The 12,260-nt window shown below is 37.9% G+C and overlaps 1 protein-coding gene across 1 annotated transcript in view; it reads right to left on the reverse strand.

Annotated features, from left to right (window-relative positions):
* Window positions 1-1,956: 1,956 nt before the first annotated feature.
* Window positions 1,957-12,260, reverse strand: part of LOC126382743 (macrophage mannose receptor 1-like) — a 31,740-nt gene continuing 21,436 nt past the window's right edge. Inside the window, exons 25-32 of the mRNA XM_050032795.1 lie at window positions 11,801-11,903; window positions 7,102-7,334; window positions 6,716-6,881; window positions 5,453-5,623; window positions 5,230-5,346; window positions 3,060-3,218; window positions 2,825-2,851; window positions 1,957-2,736 (exon numbers count right to left, since the gene is read on the reverse strand). Of these exons, the coding sequence (XP_049888752.1) occupies window positions 2,474-2,736; window positions 2,825-2,851; window positions 3,060-3,218; window positions 5,230-5,346; window positions 5,453-5,623; window positions 6,716-6,881; window positions 7,102-7,334; window positions 11,801-11,903 (1,239 nt within the window). The 3' untranslated portion in view covers window positions 1,957-2,473. The remainder of the gene's footprint in view (window positions 2,737-2,824; window positions 2,852-3,059; window positions 3,219-5,229; window positions 5,347-5,452; window positions 5,624-6,715; window positions 6,882-7,101; window positions 7,335-11,800; window positions 11,904-12,260) is intronic.

A 12,260-nucleotide genomic window follows, 5' to 3' on the forward strand; every position in this document is an offset into this window, starting at 1 on the left:
ATTAAATTAGCCCTGATGCTAAATTATCAGAGACCGTAGTATTGATGAGTGCTATCGGTTCTTTTATTGGTGCTTTTACACATTTTGGTTTAACTCATTATCATCCTGCAGCCTCTCCTCTGCGCTCTTTGCCGGCGCTGAACTCCTCCACATATACAAACACATGCACACACACGCCTACACGACACGGTAACCGTTGTGGAGACATGATAACAGTTCATGAATTAGTATCAGCTAAATGATCAAGTCTGATGCTAAAGTCTGTCCTCATTGGCCCACACCCCTTAAGGAATACTTCACTCACAAAATATCAATTTCTAAATAAATTAGTCATGCTGTGTTACTTTGAATTTGTAAACTAAACTTGTTTTTTTCTCAGCCGCCTCCATGGAAAATGGGAAACATATTAATGTGATTGACAACAACAAATGTCCGTTTACAGACCCTTACAAACTCTCACACAACTTGTACAGTAAAATCCAAGTCTCATTTATCCAGTCTTATGCTCAGTACATCTCAAAACACATGCATTTCTGCAAAACAACAACAACAAAGAGTATTGTTAGTATTGGATTTTGGCTCTGAAGAGAGCATAGAGTAAGTGACAGTACTTGTGTTTGTGAAGTATTGAGCATACAACTGCATAAGTAAGACTTGGATAATACTGCTCGAGTTTTGTAAGAGTTTGCGAACAAATGTTTTGATATAGTTTTGCTGTTGTTAAACATTGTCTTAATCGATCAATAAATCAAAAATGTTCACCATTTTACGTGGAGGCATGCGAGAAAAACAAAGATATCTTCATGGATGCAAGGTAACTCCGCATGCCTAATTTACACAAGATGTTTGATTAAACGGTTTGATGTTGAAGTACTAACTTAATTATTTCTGTGCTGTAAATGATTTATACATTGTATTGTTGATTTAACTAGGACAAGGTTTTAGACAGTACAATTTGGTCGATTGCATCCTTTTTGAAAAAAAATGTTATGTTCAAAGAGGAAGTGTCCTCTGTGAATTTGAGAAGTGAGAATATTTGTGTTGAGTAAGAGGTTAAAAAAGTGAACAGGTGAAACATGCTTGCACAAATTACTCAGTAGACAAAGCAATCTGGCAACATGGAACTTAAACTGCGGGTCTGGAAATCCTTGGTGAATCAATATATTTGGCCATAACATTTTCTCTGAAGAATCTTTGGCCTCCAAATGCATCTTCTCCGGGCCTAGGTTATGTATCAAAATTATATCAGTATCACGATATGAGATTAGATATTGTCTTAGATTTAAGATATCGTTATCACAATCCTTGGTCATGTTATCCTTGTCAGATGTCAGTGAATTTTCAGTTCTTCCGAAGTTTTGACCATTGGCTCGGCAAACACCAGGACAGATAGATGTTGATAACTGCAAATTTGATTTTAGGACTGGCTACATGATGAGCATTAAAAAGAGATGGACAAAAAGAAAGGTTTAATGTTTAAAGTTTGCCAAAATGCAGTTTTCAAACAAGTGTAACACACTACACGGCCCCACTGATGTGTGCTATTTTCTTTTGATCAAGTCAAATTACCAGGGCAAACCGTTTAATGTCCACTTTACACAATCTAAAACACATAATGCAGTTTTGAATTCTCAGCCACATCTGTTGAATACAAGCTTTCATCAAGGAGAAAACGCTCCCTCTAATAGTGTTCCTTTTTCTCCAGGTTATTTTACTGGCTCTAAATAAACCTTTTTTTAAAAATCCATTTAATAAATAATATATTATGAATTTAAAAGATTAATCAATGTTCTTTTTTCATTTACATTATTTTTGCATGAAAAATAGTCGACTAAAAGTAAACACTCTAATATGCTAATCAAGCTGAGTAAAGATAAACATCTAAATAAACATTCATTAAGCTTTCTCTTTAAAGTTAGAAAAACAGCCAAAACATTCAGTGTAGATACACAAAGGTTGTTATTTTCAATGTTTTTTAATACAATAGTTTGAATTCTCATTTGCAATACATGTCTTAGGACTCAACTGGATTTCTAGACAGATAAAATGTCATCTGTAATATCTTCAAGGATGATGAAATGCAGCAATGGTATACTGTCTGTCTTAACTGTCTTTCTTATAGTCCAACAGGAATGTTATTCATTTTGCCAAGTTCAAAGTCTTGTACACATTTCACAATCCTAGCAAACATAGTACTTTAAAGTAAAATATGTTATGAATCAATTACTTTAATCAGTCAGTAAATTCTGGTGTCATAAAATATACAATTAAACATTATTTCAAATGATTACAAATGGAGATTTATATATCACATAAGACATCCTACATCTTAAATTATTTTGTTCATTAAAGCCAGTTATTGCCAGCTACATTGAAACATCTCTCATTTCAAAACAAAATGAAATTCTTGTCAGAGTGCCATCAAAATTACATTGTACATTGTATGCCCCAGTAGATTCTGCTGGTATTTACATTACACAGTTAGAACAGGTGCAGGGTTCTCCTCTTCTGCATTTGCTACCAGTTTCTTGGTGTCGACCAGACCAGGCTGGAACCGCTCATTGTTGAAAAAGAGTGGGTTGTCAAAGGTTGAGAACTTTTCAGGGATAGGTAAGCGGCGACCAGATTTCTTGAAGAGAAATAAGGCGATGACTGTCCCTATGACGATTGCAGTAATGACCAGCAAAACTACCAAAGTGATGTGGCCACGGGTTTGATGTTCCATCGTAGGAGTTACTGTATAGATTCAACACATAGATTATCAGCCAAAAGAAAAAATGTATAATTATCAGTGAAATTAAAAGTAGGAGGAGATGTTACTTACCCGTTGTCTTTGCCCCTTTTAATAGTTCTAGATATTTAAAGAAACATTAACAACTTAACAAAGAGTGTATAATTTCTGTCATGTCATTGACTTCATACTTCAATATCAAAATCAATAAATGCATTTATTTTTGATTTAATATGTTTTTTCAACACTTTTTTTAAAAACACATTCCTGTTATTGTAAAATAATTCCTTTAATTCAAACTGAATCCTAACAACTATGATGATCTCACCTTTGGGTGCTTTGCAAATATATCCTCTGTCATACCACTTTTGGCCCGTTGTCCACATCCCATCTGTAGCTCTTACGGATCCAAAAGTGTTTCTCCCATTTGGACTTTCACCCCAGTTAGTGTAGTCCAGGGGGGTTTTATCCAACCACTGCCAAGTGCCTGGGGATGAATAAAAATTCTGTGAGTTTCTTTTCTTGTAAAGTTTCTTTTTGTACCAGATTAAGTTTATTTAATTTGATACTCAATATCTTTTCTTTCAGTTTGCACAGAAAAAATATTTTGCAACACAATTTCTTTTCCAAATGTGCCTCTATAACCTATAACTTAGTATTTCCTTTATTATTTTTACTTTGTATTGAACCCAAAGACCACTCGGGAGCAGCAGAACAAGCTGTAAACACAAAACTAATATGTTATCACTTTTATGTAGTTTGTTATGACCAAACACGTTAGCAGACAGTTGCCCAACAGCAAATACAGAACAACATTAGCATTGCAGATGTGTCACTGGCTATTGGATGAATGTAAATCCAATGAATAGTTTCCTCTTTGCTCTGTTTTGACTGAGGGAACTATATTACTTAAAGGTTCTCCTGTTTGTGGACAAAGCCCTTAATGGTCTGGCCCCATCCTACATAGCAGACCTTCTATCCCCCTATTCTGCGCCCAGGTCCTTCAGGTCAGCTGACCTGGGGCTCCTGGCTGTCCCATGCTCCAGACTTATGCGCAGGGCTGATCGTGCCTTTGCTGTGTCTGCCCCCAAACTGTGGGACAGCATCCCCCTCCCAGTCAGATCCGCCCCCATCCATTGACTCTTTTAAGTCCAGGCTCAAAACCTACTGTTATTCAGTAGTGTTTGAGCCCCTCTGTTGTGGTCTTCCCTGACACATGCCTGTGTGTGCTGTGTCTATAGATGTGTGAGCTGTGTACCTGACAGTTAAGTCGCCTCTTATGTATGGGTTTTTAGCATTTTATTCCTTTTGTATAGCACTTTGATCAACGTGAATTGTTTTTAAATGTGCTTTATAAGTAATACTATGATCATGACTAGGTTAATCAGAGATTGTTTTCGCTGCCTGCTACAGCTGGCCTAGCTGTTGTCAGAACAACCTGGAGCTTAGCACACTTAAAATTGGGGAAGTGACACCTTTACTCCATTCTGAACTACAAAGTGTAAGTTGTGGAAAACCCTCAGCTTTCTGGGATCCACCATCTCCCGGGATCTAAAGTGGACATCAAACACTGACACGTTACGAAAAAAGGCTTAGCAGAGGTTTCTGTGCTAGCTCAAGAATTACAACCTGTCTGAGTAGCTACTGATACAATTGCAATAGTCTGCAATAGTCACCAAAAAATCATTGGTGCCAACCTGTCCTCACTTTGGGAATAATACACCTCCAGAGTCACAAAACGAGCAGAAAACATCCAACCCAACCACCATAAAAAATGTTAGCACTATACATTTCTGTAAACCATGGATACGTTACATTTGCAGGTTATCATGTAGCTGATACATTGAAACTTAATGTTTCAACACGCTGTAGTTAAAATGTGGTCAGGTTTAGGCACAAAAACTTGGTTATGGTTGGGAAAAGATCATGTTTTGGCCAGAAATACTCTATTTGGGGGGCAGAATCCTGTGTCTATGAAAAACAACCCCTTTTCCAGGCAGTCTCCTGGCGGGAAAAGAAGCAATGTCTCTGTAAAAAAACAACCACTTTTTGGGCCACAGTCCCAGCAGGAAAAGCAGCTTTGTCTTGGTAAAAACAACTGTTCGGCCCTAAAAAGCAGCTGGACAAACAGGGCTGGGTTGCTAAAAAAGTCATTGGAATAACAGTGACGGGTTGCTTCAAAACACCCACATTTGGTGCCTAAAATCCGCTGGAAACACAGCAGCACACAAAAACAACAAAAAAACATGTATGTGTATGTGCACACATAGTGTACTTGGCCAGTGAGGCTGATTTGGGTTCATTCTCCATTTGTTGTTGACCAAACATACTGAAGTTACCATGCCTTTTTTCAGTTCTCTATTAGGTAGGAAATTAATAATTAAGCTACTTTTGTAACGTTTATGTTTCAGAACATCTGTTTAACATAGTTTTCCTTCTTTATGTTCAAGTGTAGCTTAATGTGTCTTTTCATTAAAGATCAGACAATGCGACTGTACCTCTGTGAGTTTTATATAAGCCGATCCAGAAAGATGATTGGCTGTCTCGAAACATTTGTATACTGCTTAGAATGAATGCTTGCTCAGAAGGATCTTCAATGCTTGCAAGAGTTCCACCTTTAGAAACAAAGTAACAAACAAGAAAACAATTTGTCTTTAGTAAAAGCTAAACACAGCTGTCTGATTCAGGATATCGATTATACCATACATGGACAATCTTTACCATGTCTTGCACAGTTAGTGGTTGCTTCTTGCCACTCAATCCTGTCTGTAAAAATGAGGTAACAATTAGCCTTAAATGGTAGCCAGCTGTTAGTCCGCCGTAAGTATCTGGGTTGTTCTGGGTCTTCAGGGCAAAATCCTGGGAAATCACTTGGGTCTGTTGGTGGCACATCTGTGAATGAGAAAAACTAATCACTATTTAGTACATGCTTTCAAATCCAACTGCCGTAAGCACCATTTGACAATATTGTATAACAAGAAAACGATGTCACATCTAAAGCAAAATACAATGGGAACACATGCAACCATGTTCCAAACAGGTAACATCAACATATATTCAATTGAATACAATACAGAGACAAGATATTAATGTTCAAACTGAGAACTATTGTTTTTTGTAAATATGCACTCATTCTGAATTCAGTGCACGCAACACATTCCGAAAAAGTTGGGACTGAGCAACAAAAGACTGGCAGAGTTTGTGTAATGTTTGGAGCAATCCACAGGTAAACAGGTTCATCAGTAACAGCAAGATACTCTCAAAATGTAATATAGTACATATCACTAGATACCTTTTATGAAAGTTACAAGTTACTTTACAATATTACTCTCTGTGTAGAGAAATAAGTTACTTATTTCACTACTTTTGCGTTGTTTTCACCAAAATGTCCTCAGAAGAACGAATAGGCATTTTAAATGAATGGGAGTCATGTTGTTTCAAAGCAGGTAATGAAAACACAGAAGCTCCAGTTTGTTACAGTTTGTTTCAAATCCTGTTGTGCGCAGGTCTGACCCATTTATGCATTTAAATTCAGTGGTTTCCACTTTGTATTAAAATCCCCTGCTTATATTTATAGTAGTGTAATGATATAGAGCAAATACATAGCCTAGAAACCAATACCCTTGGACACGGGACGGGCAAGCAGAGGATCAAAGTCTAATAATTATGAGATATAGATCAATATCTGTGGTCCTGTCTCATGAAACACAAACAAATGTTGACGTTGGCAAAACAAACAGAATGGCGTGTAATTAAGTCACTGTGACGAGTACAAATTAATACACTAGAGTTGGAAGACCCACCTGCTACTTCCCTGTGTGCCGGTCGGCTACGACAGCACTGGAGAGAGTTATGCATAAGAATGGGACTGTCTGCTAGCATTGCTTTTCTAGTTGTAGGGGATGTTAATGGAAACATACCTAACATATAGGCTATGTTAGGAAGAGTCGGATAGGAATTTATTAAAATTTACATAAGCCTTACCTGTAGACTTCATGCAAATGCTGCTGATGTTGCGATTGCAGTCAGCAGTTTCCCACTGTCCTTGTGTGTTCGCAAACACACAGTCTCGGTTACTGCGTGGTTCCCATCCACTCCAGTAGGTTGAGGTCATACGCCAGCCATCAATATATCTGAAATATCCACCAGTCTGACAGCAAAGATTGATCAAACATCATTAATTCAAAATATAGTCCAGTGTGCTACATAATCAGCAAAAGCATTGAAAACATTTAGCCTCTTAAAAGCCAAAAATAACATAAATGTACTTTTTGTAATTAATATTTATAGTTTAAAAATAACTTAATTTCAACAATTACAGAAAACAGTTCTAAGGTAAGAATCAGTTTGAGAGGCCATTTGCCCTGTACCTCCTTTTTGTTCAGTCCAATCCACAGAGGAGCTTCGAGATTCAAAGCTATCAGCTCAGCATACAACTGTGTCCATGTGTTTCGCAGGCTAGCCAGTTTGGCACCATCATCTTCACAGTGCTTTTTGGCTGCATTCCAGTTCATTTGTTGAGTTACAACCTTGATAGAGTCATTAAATATTTTGACATAGCCTGTAGGAGTTGTTGGTTCAGGGGAGTCTGGGAGAGATGGGTCTGTTTAGGGTGAGAAATTAGACAAATTTAGTTTTTCAATTCATCTTGAAAGCAGGATTTCTCTTGTATGGATGTTCAAGAGTTATTGTCCTTTTTTGCTTTCCTGAGAAGAATAAAATTACTCACTTATTCCATTTCACTGTCCTGTTTGAATCAGCCTGGTATTAAAACCCAGTACAACTTGTCTTAAATTTGCACTGTTGAAATCATAATCTTGATCTCTGGGGAATATTGGCACTAGAATCTGCATATTGCAAGTTCTGCTTTGACTTCCTGTGTACACTATGTGGCACTAGAAAACACACACTAAACACGCATTATGTTGCTGTATATCAAGCACATACCACACATATAAATTTCAGTTTATTTTGTCAGTGGGTGGCAAAATAACCTTGACTTTAGAAAGACATGTAGAGTCTTATCAAGCATAAGAAATTTGGGGCAGATTGGACAGTGCAACTATCTGTTTCAGGTTGAAATGCACAAAATAGCTTCAATGCCAAAGCAATGTTGTTCCAACTTTTCATTCCACAAAAACTCAAGATTTGAGATTAGTTTTTCATCATTGGGTCTTAAGATTGCACTGACCAAATTTAAAGTGGATGTAATTAATTCTCTTGAAGGAGTTTGTTAAAGTACAGTGCCTGGAAATGCCCCAAAATACACAAAAACTCCACAGGCATGGTGGTGCAGTGGTTAGCACTGTCACCTCACAGCTAAAGGGTTTTAGGGTTTGAATCAACCAACTGTGCCCTTCTCTGTGGAGTTTGCAAGTTTTTCCTTTGTCAGCGAGTAGACTTGCAATGATTAATCGGCAGTGCTCGGAATCGGGCCAGATTTTACGTGATCGGCCGTGACCTGTGACCGCCGGTCAGTCTAAAATATGCCGATTTAAAACGCCGGTCAAATTCCTGCCGCGCTGCATGATTGACATTGTGTAACATGAGCAGCGCACACACACATGCACATGTGCAACTCACGGCTTGGCCGATTTGAGAAGGTGAAACATGGGCAGCTTCTCACCTTAGTCATTCATGCACGCACATCAAAAGAGAGAAGGAGAAAGTTGTTAATTGTCCGTGTTAAACTTCACTGCTGCACTGTGCCGCTTGAAATTGACGAGGCGTGTGTCCGCACGCTTACTGGCAGGCGCGTTCTGAAGACCTGTGTGAATTTTCCACAGGAGATATTTTTACTTTTTTGTCTATTCAAGAAATGACCAACAAATGCTATACACCAATAATTATTATTTTATTTATCTATGTTTTTATTTATTTATGCCTTTTTTACTTATTTATTTTAATACTGTACCTTAAGTAATATTTGAGCAAAAAGGAAAATGTTTCTTAACCTGTGTCACTGTTTTTGTTTGTTTGTTTGAGATGATTATTGAAAAGCTGGTTGTATCTTGGTTGAAATTTTCTCATCAAGGAAAGATAGAAAATACTGCAATATCTTGTGTGCTGTAAAGTGGTTTGAAAAAAATGAAATCGGAATTGGCCAAAATCGGAATCGGCCAAAATCGGAATCGGCCATCCAAACACTCTGCAAATCGGAAATCGGTATCGGCCCAAAAAATTGTAATCGGTGCAAGTCTATCAGCGAGGGTTTTCTCTGGGTTCTCTGGCTTCCTCCCACAATCGAAAGACATGCAAGTTAGTTAATTAGTTAATTATTTTTAATACCTAAATTGCCTGTAGGTGTGAATGTGAGCTTGAATGGTTGCCTGTCTATGTGAGTGTGTAGGTCGTGTCCAGGATGTACCCCACCTCTCACCCAGTGTCCCCCCCCCCCATGACTTTGAATCAGGATACACAGTTACGGAATGAATGACTAAATGAGTACAGTGCCCGGAAATGGCCAAAAATCCACATACAATCATTTAAGGCTGACCTTTGTTGAGTTTAGGACAAGTGTCTTAAATGTGTTTCAGGCCAAGGACCTCTTAGCTCAAAGAGGTACAGAGCAGGGACCCCCTACTATATATATTTTAAAAACACTTGGCCATGAGATAATTCCCTGAATATTTTCAGGGCTTCTCTCGTTTGTGTTTGCCTGTAACTGCTAAGTCAGAAGTAGTTGTAGCATGGCTAGGTGCATTAGCCTCCCTCACTGAACTTTTGCTGGTAGTTTCTAAGGTGGAGGGTGTGTCAAAGTCTCTTGTTCAAAAAGTTACAAAGTGATCAGTTGGGGCCCACAAGAATGTCCATACACAGTAGTAGGTAGTGCATAATACAATAGTACATAAATGTTAGCTTATTATTTTACCTTGCCATTATGAATAAGCACTGCACAGTGAGCAATAGCTAGCGTACATGTTTGCGCAAGGGTTCATGGGTAATAGTTCATATCTGTGTACTAGTTCTGTGACCATCTAAGCCCCTCAGCAAATGGAGGGTGAGTTACATTAGTTTTATGCAAATAATGTAGATTATTACATTTAATTTTCACTATCCAGTCATGCTAAAATTTAGAATCTCATATCATGCGCCCAACACCATGTGCCATGCAAATACTGGTTGAAATTTATTGTGCAGCTAAGCTAATTTTACACTAACAGGTTTCCTTTGTGAACAACCCTTAACATTACGTGCAGAGTGCTTGGTAACATTTAGTGGTAACATTAAATTGGTTGACTAAACATTAAATCATATAATCCCAAATTCAGTTTGCCAATTTTAAGTAGATTGCAGCTTACCAATAGTTGTTAAATTTACATTCTGGGAGTGAGTAAGTTGAGAGTCATTCTGGCCTGTCAGCATGGCAAAGCACCTTGTAGAAGAGCTTCTACAGCTAAGGTACATTGGCAAACAATATAATCTGTATATATAGTAAGGCTATTGAATCGTGACCTTTTTAATTTGAATACTCACATCTGATCACAGACTCAAACTTACAGGGTTTATAAGTAGGTTTGAATATTTTGTAAGTAAACAGGGAAGAAATTCTAGCATAGAACTGTGTCGTGACATGGATGTTTTCTCTGTTATCTTGCAGCCCAAGGGAGTGTTTCTGATCCTGCCCACAATGTGCCGAAATCTATTTCAGGTAGAACATACCATCTGTCAGCACACTGGTAGTCTGTAGTGGATTGTTGTTATTATAAAAAAGTACTCCTACAATTTGTATATTTGTTCTTGCATCTATGTACAAGAAAATAATTCCTGTGTGTGCCTTGTCAGCTTACATGGGCTGGGTACCTTGATGTAAGATAGAGCTGTCAGTTACTTTCAATGACGTGTTTTGACAAGCACTAGCATATCCAAATTATGAGACCCAAGGAGTTGCAACACATACTGCCTCTGGCTATTGCCCCAACTGAAATGTAGTTTAGCAAGGAGTTCCTAAACTTTTCCATGCCAAGGACCCTCAAATAGATGGAACAGAAACCTTTTGGTGTGGAACCATAAAAATAAAATGAATTTTATTTCTGTGTGTGGAACCTTATGCTGTGTCCACCAGAGAAGAGGTATCCCACCCCTGGCAATAGAGGTAGGGAAGTGAGGAGAGTAGAGTGTATTTGGTTTGTAGCCTGAAGCTTATCTGAACAGACATTACTTTATATTCTACTGTTTAGTAGTACATATTTTCAGTGTAACGTCATGATGGTCAATATCAGAATTTATCAGCAGTCAGGTACAAGTCATATGACAACCTGCGGAGAGGTCTAACAGTAGTTGTGGTTGCAGCCATGCCAGTGGTACAAAGGCCAAAAGTCTAAGTGTATCTTCAAAAATCAATGATCACAAAAAAATAAAAAAATCATGTCTGTTTGAAGTTACAATCAGGTGTGAGGTCTCCTGAAGGTTTATCTTGGGATTAAGGCAAAGATTAGATTAATAAACAACTTTTTAGGTCACTGCTTCGCTAGCTTATCCAAAAAGTGATGAGCCGACCCAATAAGAGAACGCACACGAGGCACACAACACTCTGTGTGACGCAGGATATGAGGTAACGACCCTGGGTGAAACCTGTGGTTTTAGAGAGTCTCCCAGTGATTAGGTTATGCAAATTTGCATTTCCTAGGATAGCGAAAGCATGACAAGTCTTACTTTCCTTCTAACTGGCTAGTATTCCTTGCCTTTGTTGGTTGGATTGGTTAGGTTTAGGCAAGAGGAGTGGGACTGGTTAGGGTTAGGGTAAGAATGTCAGGGTAAGCCAATTGGCAGAGGGTCATGCCTTTGCTATCTTAGAAAGCACAAATTTACTTATAACTTAGGGTATGGCTCCAAGAGGCTTTTTGTAAGTCTTTAGATGTAAAATGTAAAATGTAATATATCATGATGGCAACTTCATTTAAAAATTTGTAGAGGGCGCTATTGAACCATTTTGTCACACCTGGGTACGCCACCCATAAAATATCAAATTTTCCACCCGCTCTGATGTGTGTGCAAAAATTTGTGAGTTCCTGAGCATCTTAAACACCTCAGAAATGCATTCAAGTAAAGGGCTGAGGATAGACTCACCAATATTTCGAAGACAGATGTATCCATTGGTGTCATTGCAGTTCTTTTTTATCCACTTTCCAATTCCACTGTTGATGTCAGTAGTCATCACAGCACAATTTTTCTGGTCAAACACAGCAATTTTAAGGTAGAGGGCAAAGTATGGTACGATCCAGGTTAATGACAGCACCTTTCCCATGAAAAATTACTCAGGTTTTTTTCATGGAAGATATTTTGACTTGTCATAGTAGAAATGGCACAGGTGTAAATAATAGAATTAATGATGGTCAAACATTTAGATGCTTTGATTTCAGGTTCCTGGTATCAAGGCAGTCTTGTTTACTGTCACTTGAATAGAACAGAGACATTGTTACTGGTATTTGTAACGCCTGCACTGATTTTATTTATTTAGACAGTCATATTAATATATTCACAAAATAACCAATAATCCAAGTCAAGACAAGTAAAGTTGAATTGTATA

The sequence above is a fragment of the Epinephelus moara genome, chromosome 21 (assembly GCF_006386435.1).
Source record: "Epinephelus moara isolate mb chromosome 21, YSFRI_EMoa_1.0, whole genome shotgun sequence".
Lineage (NCBI taxonomy): Eukaryota > Metazoa > Chordata > Actinopteri > Perciformes > Serranidae > Epinephelus > Epinephelus moara.